Source organism: Hemicordylus capensis, chromosome 3 (genome assembly GCF_027244095.1).
Source record: "Hemicordylus capensis ecotype Gifberg chromosome 3, rHemCap1.1.pri, whole genome shotgun sequence".
NCBI classification, from domain to species: domain Eukaryota; kingdom Metazoa; phylum Chordata; class Lepidosauria; order Squamata; family Cordylidae; genus Hemicordylus; species Hemicordylus capensis.
The window spans coordinates 95,323,226-95,339,839 of record NC_069659.1 but is presented as its reverse complement, the minus strand read 5'-3'; the positions used below and the strand labels follow the sequence as shown (position 1 = coordinate 95,339,839).

The 16,614-nt window shown below is 54.4% G+C and overlaps 1 protein-coding gene across 1 annotated transcript in view; it reads right to left on the bottom strand.

The window, feature by feature from the left end:
* Window positions 1–2,390: 2,390 nt before the first annotated feature.
* LOC128350501 (mucin-16-like) overlaps window positions 2,391–16,614 on the bottom strand; it is a 37,027-nt gene continuing 22,803 nt past the window's right edge. The window contains exons 2-3 of the mRNA XM_053308923.1: window positions 2,695–16,571; window positions 2,391–2,414 (exon numbers count right to left, since the gene is read on the bottom strand). Coding sequence (XP_053164898.1) covers window positions 2,391–2,414; window positions 2,695–16,571 — 13,901 coding nt within the window. The remainder of the gene's footprint in view (window positions 2,415–2,694; window positions 16,572–16,614) is intronic.

Here is a 16,614-nt window from a genome sequence, read left to right as displayed (position 1 = left end):
CGCTTCATTGGGGAGGTCATTATTTCCAATGTGATTTTTCTCATGCTATACCTAGATCAGGAATTTAAAATGGTCAGCATAGTCATGGTGACACCTATCATGCACCCCCAAACTTAAAGCAGCGCCATTTTTCCAAAAAGGGGTTTTGCACCAGTGTTTGCGCCCTGGGCAATTACAGTACCAATAATGACCAATATGCAATTACTAATAATTACTCAGGCCACAATATGGCTTCAAGCTGAAGATAGAATAATGGCTTCAGTTATTTGACTTCCCAGGTCTTTAGGACTTCAGGAGATTGGCCAGATCTAGCATATTCAATGCTCTGACACACCCTGTTTTAGAGTTTTCAAGATGTGGTGGTGTCAGGTCTCTCATTCCAAGGGGCCGCTTTAAACAGGTATCTGGGCAGCCAGTAGAAAGGCCATTTAGAGTAACTGGAAGGGTGTGGGGACAGAAGACAAAAAGATGAGTGCACTCTCCACCCGTCCCCTTCATAATTGTGGCTGCCAGGAACTGTATCCTCCAAACCTGCCCAATGTGTCTGACAATCACCTCTTAGGAACATAGGAAGCTGCCATATACTGAGTCAGACCATAGGTCCATCTAGCTCAGTATTGTCTACACAGACTGGCAGCGGCTTCTCCAAGGTTGCAGGCAGGAATATATCTTGGAGAAGCCAGGGAGGGAACTTGGAACCTTCTGCTCTTCCCAGAGTGGCTCCATCCCCTAAGGGGAATATCTTACAGTGCTCATACTTCTAGTCTCCCTTTCATATGCAACCAGGGTGGACCCTGCTTAGCTAAGGGGACAAGTCATGCTTGCTACCACAAGACTAGCTCTCCTCTTTGTCAGGCTAACTCGCCTTGCAGTGAAAAGCCATATTTTTTCAGCATGAGGATTCCCCCATGGCTCAGGGATTGCCATGAGAAAACAGCCAAGCAATTGAGAGGGTCCTAGGATAGCCTGGCCTCATAACATGAACAAATGCTTGTTTGCTCTTCCCATTCCCTCCAGCATCATAGTGGCAAAAAACAAAGGGTGGAGGCTTCACTTCTTAACATGTTTTTGGCTTTCAATTTCAAACACTTATCTGAATGAAGGCCAGAATTGGATAAATGTATCAGTATATTATTTAGAATATAGTACTATGGGAAAGAAAATGTAGCTGGATAAAAGAGGCAATATTACCTGTCCGAACTGTCACTGAAGCAGTGATCATCTCAGAGCAACTCAGCACATTCACAGATATTGTATACTGGTACCCTGCAGAAAGGTTTACAAATTCCATCCTTGTGCTGTTTGTGATGGTTTTGTTCAAAATTCTGTTGTCTGCCACTAGAGTCACAGTATAAGGGCTCTCCTTGCCGTCATTCACAGGTATCCAGCGAAATTGTATCACTTGGCTGGTTAGTTTTTCAAGTTGAATGTAGATACCTGGAGGAGCTATAAATAAAAGTTATAATTACTGTAAATGAGGCAGTTGAATGAATTCCATGATTCTGAAAACAAATATTCCCAAATAAATGAAAAAACATAATTATGAAACAACTGGTCCATTACTTTGGATTATAGGACAAATATAACTGATTTTAAAAACAGGTGTTGATTGCATGAATGACAAATTTCAGGATAATTACTGGGTAAACACATAAAGGTAAAATTGTGACATTGAATCACTCATGACTTCTAGCGACCAAAGAGCCCTGTGGTTTTCTTTGGTAGAGTACAGGAGGGGTTTACCATTGGCATCTCCCGAACAGAAGGAGATGAAGCCTTCCAGCAAATTCGTATAGCGCTGCAGCTCGATGTAGGTGTTTCTCATAGTCTGAGAAACATACCAGCAGGGATTTGAAAGAGCAAACTCTGGCTCCCTAGTCAAGTTACATCCCTGCTGGCTAATAATGGCATGTCAAAAAGAAAAAAGAAAAACTTTAACTATTTAAGCTTGACAGTAGAACCAAATATGGGGCAGGTGGGGAGGATTTTCCTACAAAGGATTCCTTCAGTCAAAGGACGAAAAGTCAAACGTTGGGAATGCTGAACTACTAAACTCCCTATATCATACATGGAATGAGACAAGATAGTGCATAGAAACTCATTCAAATAAACAATGAAAAAATTATCTAAGGAATACTTATGAAATAATGTTAAATCACAAAAATACTCACAGCATGCATGATGACTATTGGTGGTACTGTTTAAAGTAGAAGAAATGGACGAATGAATAACATTAGGAGTGCTGTTCAAAAGCGAGGAGAAAGGTGACGCCGTTGCCTCTGCTTCGGATGACACAGGCGATGGAGAAGCTGCATCCGATTGAGTGGTGCTGAAGGCAGCCTCCCTGCTAGCTGGGTTGGTGGTGACAGACGAATTCTTGGACGCAACCGTTACAGAGGAGGTGGCTTCCGTGTCTGAGGAAGAAGAGGTAGAGGATTGTTCCGTTGGGCCCAGTATTTCTGTGCTGGCAGAGCTGCTTCCCGTTTCAACAGCAAACCCACTTGTTGCTGAGAGCGGTGGAGTTCTTCCTGAAGACATCTGTTCCCTGGTGGTGAGCAGTGCCTCAGTTTGGGAAGGAATTGTACCAGTGGAGGTAGCTGCTACAGGGGTAAGGATGGTCCCTGCCGCTGCAGTGCTGGCAATTGCTGGGGTGTTTCCTGCTTCCGGGGAGTCGGTTCTTTGCCTCGGACTCACTGCATTAGGAGTGCTGCTCAAAAGCGAGGTGAGCGGTGACGCCGTTGGCTCTGCTTGCGAACTCACAAGCGATGGAGTACCTGCCTCAGATTCATTCTTGGTGAAGGCAGCCTCCCTGGTTACCGAGTTGGTCATGTCCGAAGAGCTCTTGGACCTAGCTGTTACTGAGGAGGTGGCTTCCACCTCTGAGGAAGGAGAGCTAGAGGAGCCTTCCGTTGTGCCCAGCGTTCCTGTGCCGGCAGAGCTGGTTGTCTTTTCCACAGGGAATGGACTTGTTGCTGAGAGCTGTGGAGTTCTTCTCGAAGACACTTGTTCACTGGTGGTGAGCCGTGTGGAAGGAGAGGCAGAGGAGCCTTCCTTTGGGCCCTGTGTTTCTGTCTGGGCAGAGCTGGTTTCATCTTGGGCAGGGAACTGACTTGTTGCTGAGAGCCCTGGAGTTATTCCTGAAGACATCTGTTCCCTGGTGGTGAGGAATGCCTCGGAGTGCAGAGGAGTTGGGGAGGTGGAGATAGCCGCAGCAGGGGTCCCGGTGACTTGGGAAAGGAGGGTCCCTGCTCCTGCAGTGCTAGCAGTTGCTGGGGTGTTTCCTGCTTGCGAGGAGGCTGTTGTAGGCATCGGACTGGCTGCATTGGGAGTGCTGCTCAAAAGCGAGGAGAAAGGTGACGCCGTTGCCTCTGCTTCGGATGACACAGGCGATGGAGAAGCTGCATCCGATTGAGTGGTGCTGAAGGCAGACTCCCTGCTAGCTGGGTTGGTGGTGACAGACGAATTCTTGGACGCAACCGTTACAGAGGAGGTGGCTTCCGTGCCTGAGGAAGAAGAGGTAGAGGATTGTTCCGTTGGGCCCAGTATTTCTGTGCTGGCAGAGCTGCTTCCCGTTTCAACAGCAAACCCACTCGTTGCTGAGAGCGGTGGAGTTCTTCCTGAAGACATCTGTTCCCTGGTGGTGAGCAGTGCCTCAGTTTGGGAAAGAATTGTACCAGTGGAGGTAGCTGCTACAGGGGTAAGGATGGTCCCTGCCGCTGCAGTGCTGGCAATTGCTGGGGTGTTTCCTGCTTCCGGGGAGTCGGTTCTTTGCCTCGGACTCACTGCATTAGGAGTGCTGCTCAAAAGCGAGGTGAGCGGTGACGCCGTTGGCTCTGCTTGCGAACTCACAAGCGATGGAGTACCTGCCTCAGATTCAGTCTTGGTGAAGGCAGCCTCCCTGGTTACCGAGTTGGTCATGTCCGAAGAGCTCTTGGACCTAGCTGTTACTGAGGAGGTGGCTTCCACCGCTGAGGAAGGAGAGCTAGAGGAGCCTTCCGTTGTGCCCAGCGTTCCTGTGCCGGCAGAGCTGGTTGTCTTTTCCACAGGGAATGGACTTGTTGCTGAGAGCTGTGGAGTTCTTCTCGAAGACACTTGTTCACTGGTGGTGAGCCGTGTGGAAGGAGAGGCAGAGGAGCCTTCCTTTGGGCCCTGTGTTTCTGTCTGGGCAGAGCTGGTTTCATCTTGGGCAGGGAACTGACTTGTTGCTGAGAGCCCTGGAGTTATTCCTGAAGACATCTGTTCCCTGGTGGTGAGGAATGCCTCGGAGTGCAGAGGAGTTGGGGAGGTGGAGATAGCCGCAGCAGGGGTCCCGGTGACTTGGGAAAGGAGGGTCCCTGCTCCTGCAGTGCTAGCAGTTGCTGGGGTGTTTCCTGCTTGCGAGGAGGCTGTTGTAGGCATCGGACTGGCTGCATTGGGAGTGCTGCTCAAAAGCGAGGAGAAAGGTGACGCCGTTGCCTCTGCTTCGGATGACACAGGCGATGGAGAAGCTGCATCCGATTGAGTGGTGCTGAAGCCAGCCTCCCTGCTAGCTGGGTTGGTGGTGACAGACGAATTCTTGGACGCAACCGTTACAGAGGAGGTGGCTTCCGTGTCTGAGGAAGAAGAGGTAGAGGATTGTTCCGTTGGGCCCAGTATTTCTGTGCTGGCAGAGCTGCTTCCCGTTTCAACAGCAAACCCACTTGTTGCTGAGAGCGGTGGAGTTCTTCCTGAAGACATCTGTTCCCTGGTGGTGAGCAGTGCCTCAGTTTGGGAAAGAATTGTACCAGTGGAGGTAGCTGCTACAGGGGTAAGGATGGTCCCTGCCGCTGCAGTGCTGGCAATTGCTGGGGTGTTTCCTGCTTCCGGGGAGTCGGTTCTTTGCCTCGGACTCACTGCATTAGGAGTGCTGCTCAAAAGCGAGGTGAGCGGTGACACCGTTGGCTCTGCTTGCGAACTCACAAGCGATGGAGTACCTGCCTCAGATTCAGTCTTGGTGAAGGCAGCCTCCCTGGTTACCGAGTTGGTCATGTCCGAAGAGCTCTTGGACCTAGCTGTTACTGAGGAGGTGGCTTCCACCTCTGAGGAAGGAGAGCTAGAGGAGCCTTCCGTTGTGCCCAGCGTTCCTGTGCCGGCAGAGCTGGTTGTCTTTTCCACAGGGAATGGACTTGTTGCTGAGAGCTGTGGAGGTCTTCTCGAAGACACTTGTTCACTGGTGGTGAGCCGTGTGGAAGGAGAGGCAGAGGAGCCTTCCTTTGGGCCCTGTGTTTCTGTCTGGGCAGAGCTGGTTTCATCTTGGGCAGGGAACTGACTTGTTGCTGAGAGCCCTGGAGTTATTCCTGAAGACATCTGTTCCCTGGTGGTGAGGAATGCCTCGGAGTGCAGAGGAGTTGGGGAGGTAGAGATAGCCGCAGCAGGGGTCCCGGTGACTTGGGAAAGGAGGGTCCCTGCTCCTGCAGTGCTAGCAGTTGCTGGGGTGTTTCCCGCTTGCGAGGAGGCTGTTGTAGGCATCGGACTGGCTGCATTGGGAGTGCTGCTCAAAAGCGAGGAGAAAGGTGACGCCGTTGCCTCTGCTTCGGATGACACAGGCGATGGAGAAGCTGCATCCGATTGAGTGGTGCTGAAGGCAGACTCCCTGCTAGCTGGGTTGGTGGTGACAGACGAATTCTTGGACGCAACCATTACAGAGGAGGTGGCTTCCGTGTCTGAGGAAGAAGAGGTAGAGGATTGTTCCGTTGGGCCCAGTATTTCTGTGCTGGCAGAGCTGCTTCCCGTTTCAACAGCAAACCCACTTGTTGCTGAGAGCGGTGGAGTTCTTCCTGAAGACATCTGTTCCCTGGTGGTGAGCAGTGCCTCAGTTTGGGAAGGAATTGTACCAGTGGAGGTAGCTGCTACAGGGGTAAGGATGGTCCCTGCCGCTGCAGTGCTGGCAATTGCTGGGGTGTTTCCTGCTTCCGGGGAGTCGGTTCTTTGCCTCGGACTCACTGCATTAGGAGTGCTGCTCAAAAGCGAGGTGAGCGGTGACGCCGTTGGCTCTGCTTGCGAACTCACAAGCGATGGAGTACCTGCCTCAGATTCAGTCTTGGTGAAGGCAGCCTCCCTGGTTACCGAGTTGGTCATGTCCGAAGAGCTCTTGGACCTAGCTGTTACTGAGGAGGTGGCTTCCACCTCTGAGGAAGGAGAGCTAGAGGAGCCTTCCGTTGTGCCCAGCGTTCCTGTGCCGGCAGAGCTGGTTGTCTTTTCCACAGGGAATGGACTTGTTGCTGAGAGCTGTGGAGTTCTTCTCGAAGACACTTGTTCACTGGTGGTGAGCCGTGTGGAAGGAGAGGCAGAGGAGCCTTCCTTTGGGCCCTGTGTTTCTGTCTGGGCAGAGCTGGTTTCATCTTGGGCAGGGAACTGACTTGTTGCTGAGAGCCCTGGGGTTATTCCTGAAGACATCTGTTCCCTGGTGGTGAGGAATGCCTCGGAGTGCAAAGGAGTTGGGGAGGTGGAGATAGCCGCAGCAGGGGTCCCGGTGACTTGGGAAAGGAGGGTCCCTGCTCCTGCAGTGCTAGCAGTTGCTGGGGTGTTTCCTGCTTGCGAGGAGGCTGTTGTAGGCATCGGACTGGCTGCATTGGGAGTGCTGCTCAAAAGCGAGGAGAAAGGTGACGCCGTTGCCTCTGCTTCGGATGACACAGGCGATGGAGAAGCTGCATCCGATTGAGTGGTGCTGAAGGCAGACTCCCTGCTAGCTGGGTTGGTGGTGACAGACGAATTCTTGGACGCAACCGTTACAGAGGAGGTGGCTTCCGTGTCTGAGGAAGAAGAGGTAGAGGATTGTTCCGTTGGGCCCAGTATTTCTGTGCTGGCAGAGCTGCTTCCCGTTTCAACAGCAAACCCACTTGTTGCTGAGAGCGGTGGAGTTCTTCCTGAAGACATCTGTTCCCTGGTGGTGAGCAGTGCCTCAGTTTGGGAAGGAATTGTACCAGTGGAGGTAGCTGCTACAGGGGTAAGGATGGTCCCTGCCGCTGCAGTGCTGGCAATTGCTGGGGTGTTTCCTGCTTCCGGGGAGTCGGTTCTTTGCCTCGGACTCACTGCATTAGGAGTGCTGCTCAAAAGCGAGGTGAGCGGTGACGCCGTTGGCTCTGCTTGTGAACTCACAAGCGATGGAGTACCTGCCTCAGATTCAGTCTTGGTGAAGGCAGCCTCCCTGGTTACCGAGTTGGTCATGTCCGAAGAGCTCTTGGACCTAGCTGTTACTGAGGAGGTGGCTTCCACCTCTGAGGAAGGAGAGCTAGAGGAGCCTTCCGTTGTGCCCAGCGTTCCTGTGCCGGCAGAGCTGGTTGTCTTTTCCACAGGGAATGGACTTGTTGCTGAGAGCTGTGGAGTTCTTCTCGAAGACACTTGTTCACTGGTGGTGAGCCGTGTGGAAGGAGAGGCAGAGGAGCCTTCCTTTGGGCCCTGTGTTTCTGTCTGGGCAGAGCTGGTTTCATCTTGGGCTGGGAACTGACTTGTTGCTGAGAGCCCTGGAGTTATTCCTGAAGACATCTGTTCCCTGGTGGTGAGGAATGCCTCGGAGTGCAGAGGAGTTGGGGAGGTAGAGATAGCCGCAGCAGGGGTCCCGGTGACTTGGGAAAGGAGGGTCCCTGCTCCTGCAGTGCTAGCAGTTGCTGGGGTGTTTCCTGCTTGCGAGGAGGCTGTTGTAGGCATCGGACTGGCTGCATTGGGAGTGCTGCTCAAAAGCGAGGAGAAAGGTGACGCCGTTGCCTCTGCTTCGGATGACACAGGCGATGGAGAAGCTGCATCCGATTGAGTGGTGCTGAAGGCAGACTCCCTGCTAGCTGGGTTGGTGGTGACAGACGAATTCTTGGACGCAACCGTTACAGAGGAGGTGGCTTCCGTGTCTGAGGAAGAAGAGGTAGAGGATTGTTCCGTTGGGCCCAGTATTTCTGTGCTGGCAGAGCTGCTTCCCGTTTCAACAGCAAACCCACTTGTTGCTGAGAGCGGTGGAGTTCTTCCTGAAGACATCTGTTCCCTGGTGGTGAGCAGTGCCTCAGTTTGGGAAGGAATTGTACCAGTGGAGGTAGCTGCTACAGGGGTAAGGATGGTCCCTGCCGCTGCAATGCTGGCAATTGCTGGGGTGTTTCCTGCTTCCGGGGAGTCGGTTCTTTGCCTCGGACTCACTGCATTAGGAGTGCTGCTCAAAAGCGAGGTGAGCGGTGACGCCGTTGGCTCTGCTTGTGAACTCACAAGCGATGGAGTACCTGCCTCAGATTCAGTCTTGGTGAAGGCAGCCTCCCTGGTTACCGAGTTGGTCATGTCCGAAGAGCTCTTGGACCTAGCTGTTACTGAGGAGGTGGCTTCCACCTCTGAGGAAGGAGAGCTAGAGGAGCCTTCCGTTGTGCCCAGCGTTCCTGTGCCGGCAGAGCTGGTTGTCTTTTCCACAGGGAATGGACTTGTTGCTGAGAGCTGTGGAGTTCTTCTCGAAGACACTTGTTCACTGGTGGTGAGCCGTGTGGAAGGAGAGGCAGAGGAGCCTTCCTTTGGGCCCTGTGTTTCTGTCTGGGCAGAGCTGGTTTCATCTTGGGCTGGGAACTGACTTGTTGCTGAGAGCCCTGGAGTTATTCCTGAAGACATCTGTTCCCTGGTGGTGAGGAATGCCTCGGAGTGCAGAGGAGTTGGGGAGGTAGAGATAGCCGCAGCAGGGGTCCCGGTGACTTGGGAAAGGAGGGTCCCTGCTCCTGCAGTGCTAGCAGTTGCTGGGGTGTTTCCTGCTTGCGAGGAGGCTGTTGTAGGCATCGGACTGGCTGCATTGGGAGTGCTGCTCAAAAGCGAGGAGAAAGGTGACGCCGTTGCCTCTGCTTCGGATGACACAGGCGATGGAGAAGCTGCATCCGATTGAGTGGTGCTGAAGGCAGCCTCCCTGCTAGCTGGGTTGGTGGTGACAGATGAATTCTTGGACGCAACCGTTACAGAGGAGGTGGCTTCCGTGCCTGAGGAAGAAGAGGTAGAGGATTGTTCCGTTGGGCCCAGTATTTCTGTGCTGGCAGAGCTGCTTCCCGTTTCAACAGCAAACCCACTTGTTGCTGAGAGCGGTGGAGTTCTTCCTGAAGACATCTGTTCCCTGGTGGTGAGCAGTGCCTCAGTTTGGGAAGGAATTGTACCAGTGGAGGTAGCTGCTACAGGGGTAAGGATGGTCCCTGCCGCTGCAGTGCTGGCAATTGCTGGGGTGTTTCCTGCTTCCGGGGAGTCGGTTCTTTGCCTCGGACTCACTGCATTAGGAGTGCTGCTCAAAAGCGAGGTGAGCGGTGACGCCGTTGGCTCTGCTTGCGAACTCACAAGCGATGGAGTACCTGCATCAGATTCAGTCTTGGTGAAGGCAGCCTCCCTGGTTACCGAGTTGGTCATGTCCGAAGAGCTCTTGGACCTAGCAGTTACTGAGGAGGTGGCTTCCACCTCTGAGGAAGGAGAGCTAGAGGAGCCTTCCGTTGTGCCCAGCGTTCCTGTGCCGGCAGAGCTGGTTGTCTTTTCCACAGGGAATGGACTTGTTGCTGAGAGCTGTGGAGTTCTTCTCGAAGACACTTGTTCACTGGTGGTGAGCCGTGTGGAAGGAGAGGCAGAGGAGCCTTCCTTTGGGCCCTGTGTTTCTGTCTGGGCAGAGCTGGTTTCATCTTGGGCAGGGAACTGACTTGTTGCTGAGAGCCCTGGAGTTATTCCTGAAGACATCTGTTCCCTGGTGGTGAGGAATGCCTCGGAGTGCAGAGGAGTTGGGGAGGTAGAGATAGCCGCAGCAGGGGTCCCGGTGACTTGGGAAAGGAGGGTCCCTGCTCCTGCAGTGCTAGCAGTTGCTGGGGTGTTTCCTGCTTGCGAGGAGGCTGTTGTAGGCATCGGACTGGCTGCATTGGGAGTGCTGCTCAAAAGCGAGGAGAAAGGTGACGCCGTTGCCTCTGCTTCGGATGACACAGGCGATGGAGAAGCTGCATCCGATTGAGTGGTGCTGAAGGCAGCCTCCCTGCTAGCTGGGTTGGTGGTGACAGATGAATTCTTGGACGCAACCGTTACAGAGGAGGTGGCTTCCGTGCCTGAGGAAGAAGAGGTAGAGGATTGTTCCGTTGGGCCCAGTATTTCTGTGCTGGCAGAGCTGCTTCCCGTTTCAACAGCAAACCCACTTGTTGCTGAGAGCGGTGGAGTTCTTCCTGAAGACATCTGTTCCCTGGTGGTGAGCAGTGCCTCAGTTTGGGAAGGAATTGTACCAGTGGAGGTAGCTGCTACAGGGGTAAGGATGGTCCCTGCCGCTGCAGTGCTGGCAATTGCTGGGGTGTTTCCTGCTTCCGGGGAGTCGGTTCTTTGCCTCGGACTCACTGCATTAGGAGTGCTGCTCAAAAGCGAGGTGAGCGGTGACGCCGTTGGCTCTGCTTGCGAACTCACAAGCGATGGAGTACCTGGATCAGATTCAGTCTTGGTGAAGGCAGCCTCCCTGGTTACCGAGTTGGTCATGTCCGAAGAGCTCTTGGACCTAGCTGTTACTGAGGAGGTGGCTTCCACCTCTGAGGAAGGAGAGCTAGAGGAGCCTTCCGTTGTGCCCAGCGTTCCTGTGCCGGCAGAGCTGGTTGTCTTTTCCACAGGGAATGGACTTGTTGCTGAGAGCTGTGGAGTTCTTCTCGAAGACACTTGTTCACTGGTGGTGAGCCGTGTGGAAGGAGAGGCAGAGGAGCCTTCCTTTGGGCCCTGTGTTTCTGTCTGGGCAGAGCTGGTTTCATCTTGGGCAGGGAACTGACTTGTTGCTGAGAGCCCTGGAGTTATTCCTGAAGACATCTGTTCCCTGGTGGTGAGGAATGCCTCGGAGTGCAGAGGAGTTGGGGAGGTGGAGATAGCCGCAGCAGGGGTCCCGGTGACTTGGGAAAGGAGGGTCCCTGCTCCTGCAGTGCTAGCAGTTGCTGGGGTGTTTCCTGCTTGCGAGGAGGCTGTTGTAGGCATCGGACTGGCTGCATTGGGAGTGCTGCTCAAAAGCGAGGAGAAAGGTGACGCCGTTGCCTCTGCTTCGGATGACACAGGCGATGGAGAAGCTGCATCCGATTGAGTGGTGCTGAAGGCAGACTCCCTGCTAGCTGGGTTGGTGGTGACAGACGAATTCTTGGACGCAACCGTTACAGAGGAGGTGGCTTCCGTGTCTGAGGAAGAAGAGGTAGAGGATTGTTCCGTTGGGCCCAGTATTTCTGTGCTGGCAGAGCTGCTTCCCGTTTCAACAGCAAACCCACTTGTTGCTGAGAGCGGTGGAGTTCTTCCTGAAGACATCTGTTCCCTGGTGGTGAGCAGTGCCTCAGTTTGGGAAGGAATTGTACCAGTGGAGGTAGCTGCTACAGGGGTAAGGATGGTCCCTGCCGCTGCAGTGCTGGCAATTGCTGGGGTGTTTCCTGCTTCCGGGGAGTCGGTTCTTTGCCTCGGACTCACTGCATTAGGAGTGCTGCTCAAAAGCGAGGTGAGCGGTGACGCCGTTGGCTCTGCTTGTGAACTCACAAGCGATGGAGTACCTGCCTCAGATTCAGTCTTGGTGAAGGCAGCCTCCCTGGTTACCGAGTTGGTCATGTCCGAAGAGCTCTTGGACCTAGCTGTTACTGAGGAGGTGGCTTCCACCGCTGAGGAAGGAGAGCTAGAGGAGCCTTCCGTTGTGCCCAGCGTTCCTGTGCCGGCAGAGCTGGTTGTCTTTTCCACAGGGAATGGACTTGTTGCTGAGAGCTGTGGAGTTCTTCTCGAAGACACTTGTTCACTGGTGGTGAGCCGTGTGGAAGGAGAGGCAGAGGAGCCTTCCTTTGGGCCCTGTGTTTCTGTCTGGGCAGAGCTGGTTTCATCTTGGGCTGGGAACTGACTTGTTGCTGAGAGCCCTGGAGTTATTCCTGAAGACATCTGTTCCCTGGTGGTGAGGAATGCCTCGGAGTGCAGAGGAGTTGGGGAGGTAGAGATAGCCGCAGCAGGGGTCCCGGTGACTTGGGAAAGGAGGGTCCCTGCTCCTGCAGTGCTAGCAGTTGCTGGGGTGTTTCCTGCTTGCGAGGAGGCTGTTGTAGGCATCGGACTGGCTGCATTGGGAGTGCTGCTCAAAAGCGAGGAGAAAGGTGACGCCGTTGCCTCTGCTTCGGATGACACAGGCGATGGAGAAGCTGCATCCGATTGAGTGGTGCTGAAGGCAGCCTCCCTGCTAGCTGAGTTGGTGGTGACAGATGAATTCTTGGACGCAACCGTTACAGAGGAGGTGGCTTCCGTGCCTGAGGAAGAAGAGGTAGAGGATTGTTCCGTTGGGCCCAGTATTTCTGTGCTGGCAGAGCTGCTTCCCGTTTCAACAGCAAACCCACTTGTTGCTGAGAGCGGTGGAGTTCTTCCTGAAGACATCTGTTCCCTGGTGGTGAGCAGTGCCTCAGTTTGGGAAGGAATTGTACCAGTGGAGGTAGCTGCTACAGGGGTAAGGATGGTCCCTGCCGCTGCAGTGCTGGCAATTGCTGGGGTGTTTCCTGCTTCCGGGGAGTCGGTTCTTTGCCTCGGACTCACTGCATTAGGAGTGCTGCTCAAAAGCGAGGTGAGCGGTGACGCCGTTGGCTCTGCTTGCGAACTCACAAGCGATGGAGTACCTGCATCAGATTCAGTCTTGGTGAAGGCAGCCTCCCTGGTTACCGAGTTGGTCATGTCCGAAGAGCTCTTGGACCTAGCTGTTACTGAGGAGGTGGCTTCCACCTCTGAGGAAGGAGAGCTAGAGGAGCCTTCCGTTGTGCCCAGCGTTCCTGTGCCGGCAGAGCTGGTTGTCTTTTCCACAGGGAATGGACTTGTTGCTGAGAGCTGTGGAGTTCTTCTCGAAGACACTTGTTCACTGGTGGTGAGCCGTGTGGAAGGAGAGGCAGAGGAGCCTTCCTTTGGGCCCTGTGTTTCTGTCTGGGCAGAGCTGGTTTCATCTTGGGCAGGGAACTGACTTGTTGCTGAGAGCCCTGGAGTTATTCCTGAAGACATCTGTTCCCTGGTGGTGAGGAATGCCTCGGAGTGCAGAGGAGTTGGGGAGGTAGAGATAGCCGCAGCAGGGGTCCCGGTGACTTGGGAAAGGAGGGTCCCTGCTCCTGCAGTGCTAGCAGTTGCTGGGGTGTTTCCTGCTTGCGAGGAGGCTGTTGTAGGCATCGGACTGGCTGCATTGGGAGTGCTGCTCAAAAGCGAGGAGAAAGGTGACGCCGTTGCCTCTGCTTCGGATGACACAGGCGATGGAGAAGCTGCATCCGATTGAGTGGTGCTGAAGGCAGACTCCCTGCTAGCTGGGTTGGTGGTGACAGACGAATTCTTGGACGCAACCGTTACAGAGGAGGTGGCTTCCGTGCCTGAGGAAGAAGAGGTAGAGGATTGTTCCGTTGGGCCCAGTCTTTCTGTGCTGGCAGAGCTGCTTCCCGTTTCAACAGCAAACCCACTCGTTGCTGAGAGCGGTGGAGTTCTTCCTGAAGACATCTGTTCCCTGGTGGTGAGCAGTGCCTCAGTTTGGGAAGGAATTGTACCAGTGGAGGTAGCTGCTACAGGGGTAAGGATGGTCCCTGCCGCTGCAGTGCTGGCAATTGCTGGGGTGTTTCCTGCTTCCGGGGAGTCGGTTCTTTGCCTCGGACTCACTGCATTAGGAGTGCTGCTCAAAAGCGAGGTGAGCGGTGACGCCGTTGGCTCTGCTTGCGAACTCACAAGCGATGGAGTACCTGCATCAGATTCAGTCTTGGTGAAGGCAGCCTCCCTGGTTACCGAGTTGGTCATGTCCGAAGAGCTCTTGGACCTAGCTGTTACTGAGGAGGTGGCTTCCACCTCTGAGGAAGGAGAGCTAGAGGAGCCTTCCGTTGTGCCCAGCGTTCCTGTGCCGGCAGAGCTGGTTGTCTTTTCCACAGGGAATGGACTTGTTGCTGAGAGCTGTGGAGTTCTTCTCAAAGACACTTGTTCACTGGTGGTGAGCCGTGTGGAAGGAGAGGCAGAGGAGCCTTCCTTTGGGCCCTGTGTTTCTGTCTGGGCAGAGCTGGTTTCATCTTGGGCAGGGAACTGACTTGTTGCTGAGAGCCCTGGAGTTATTCCTGAAGACATCTGTTCCCTGGTGGTGAGGAATGCCTCGGAGTGCAGAGGAGTTGGGGAGGTGGAGATAGCCGCAGCAGGGGTCCCGGTGACTTGGGAAAGGAGGGTCCCTGCTCCTGCAGTGCTAGCAGTTGCTGGGGTGTTTCCTGCTTGCGAGGAGGCTGTTGTAGGCATCGGACTGGCTGCATTGGGAGTGCTGCTCAAAAGCGAGGAGAAAGGTGACGCCGTTGCCTCTGCTTCGGATGACACAGGCGATGGAGAAGCTGCATCCGATTGAGTGGTGCTGAAGGCAGACTCCCTGCTAGCTGGGTTGGTGGTGACAGACGAATTCTTGGACGCAACCGTTACAGAGGAGGTGGCTTCCGTGTCTGAGGAAGAAGAGGTAGAGGATTGTTCCGTTGGGCCCAGTATTTCTGTGCTGGCAGAGCTGCTTCCCGTTTCAACAGCAAACCCACTTGTTGCTGAGAGCGGTGGAGTTCTTCCTGAAGACATCTGTTCCCTGGTGGTGAGCAGTGCCTCAGTTTGGGAAGGAATTGTACCAGTGGAGGTAGCTGCTACAGGGGTAAGGATGGTCCCTGCCGCTGCAGTGCTGGCAATTGCTGGGGTGTTTCCTGCTTCCGGGGAGTCGGTTCTTTGCCTCGGACTCACTGCATTAGGAGTGCTGCTCAAAAGCGAGGTGAGCGGTGACGCCGTTGGCTCTGCTTGTGAACTCACAAGCGATGGAGTACCTGCCTCAGATTCAGTCTTGGTGAAGGCAGCCTCCCTGGTTACCGAGTTGGTCATGTCCGAAGAGCTCTTGGACCTAGCTGTTACTGAGGAGGTGGCTTCCACCTCTGAGGAAGGAGAGCTAGAGGAGCCTTCCGTTGTGCCCAGCGTTCCTGTGCCGGCAGAGCTGGTTGTCTTTTCCACAGGGAATGGACTTGTTGCTGAGAGCTGTGGAGTTCTTCTCGAAGACACTTGTTCACTGGTGGTGAGCCGTGTGGAAGGAGAGGCAGAGGAGCCTTCCTTTGGGCCCTGTGTTTCTGTCTGGGCAGAGCTGGTTTCATCTTGGGCTGGGAACTGACTTGTTGCTGAGAGCCCTGGAGTTATTCCTGAAGACATCTGTTCCCTGGTGGTGAGGAATGCCTCGGAGTGCAGAGGAGTTGGGGAGGTAGAGATAGCCGCAGCAGGGGTCCCGGTGACTTGGGAAAGGAGGGTCCCTGCTCCTGCAGTGCTAGCAGTTGCTGGGGTGTTTCCTGCTTGCGAGGAGGCTGTTGTAGGCATCGGACTGGCTGCATTGGGAGTGCTGCTCAAAAGCGAGGAGAAAGGTGACGCCGTTGCCTCTGCTTCGGATGACACAGGCGATGGAGAAGCTGCATCCGATTGAGTGGTGCTGAAGGCAGCCTCCCTGCTAGCTGGGTTGGTGGTGACAGATGAATTCTTGGACGCAACCGTTACAGAGGAGGTGGCTTCCGTGCCTGAGGAAGAAGAGGTAGAGGATTGTTCCGTTGGGCCCAGTATTTCTGTGCTGGCAGAGCTTCTTCCCGTTTCAACAGCAAACCCACTTGTTGCTGAGAGCGGTGGAGTTCTTCCTGAAGACATCTGTTCCCTGGTGGTGAGCAGTGCCTCAGTTTGGGAAGGAATTGTACCAGTGGAGGTAGCTGCTACAGGGGTAAGGATGGTCCCTGCCGCTGCAGTGCTGGCAATTGCTGGGGTGTTTCCTGCTTCCGGGGAGTCGGTTCTTTGCCTCGGACTCACTGCATTAGGAGTGCTGCTCAAAAGCGAGGTGAGCGGTGACGCCGTTGGCTCTGCTTGCGAACTCACAAGCGATGGAGTACCTGCCTCAGATTCAGTCTTGGTGAAGGCAGCCTCCCTGGTTACCGAGTTGGTCATGTCCGAAGAGCTCTTGGACCTAGCTGTTACTGAGGAGGTGGCTTCCACCTCTGAGGAAGGAGAGCTAGAGGAGCCTTCCGTTGTGCCCAGCGTTCCTGTGCCGGCAGAGCTGGTTGTCTTTTCCACAGGGAATGGACTTGTTGCTGAGAGCTGTGGAGTTCTTCTCGAAGACACTTGTTCACTGGTGGTGAGCCGTGTGGAAGGAGAGGCAGAGGAGCCTTCCTTTGGGCCCTGTGTTTCTGTCTGGGCAGAGCTGGTTTCATCTTGGGCAGGGAACTGACTTGTTGCTGAGAGCCCTGGAGTTATTCCTGAAGACATCTGTTCCCTGGTGGTGAGGAATGCCTCGGAGTGCAGAGGAGTTGGGGAGGTAGAGATAGCCGCAGCAGGGGTCCCGGTGACTTGGGAAAGGAGGGTCCCTGCTCCTGCAGTGCTAGCAGTTGCTGGGGTGTTTCCTGCTTGCGAGGAGGCTGTTGTAGGCATCGGACTGGCTGCATTGGGAGTGCTGCTCAAAAGCGAGGAGAAAGGTGACGCCGTTGCCTCTGCTTCGGATGACACAGGCGATGGAGAAGCTGCATCCGATTGAGTGGTGCTGAAGGCAGACTCCCTGCTAGCTGGGTTGGTGGTGACAGACGAATTCTTGGACGCAACCGTTACAGAGGAGGTGGCTTCCGTGCCTGAGGAAGAAGAGGGAAAGGATTGTTCCGTTGGGCCCAGTCT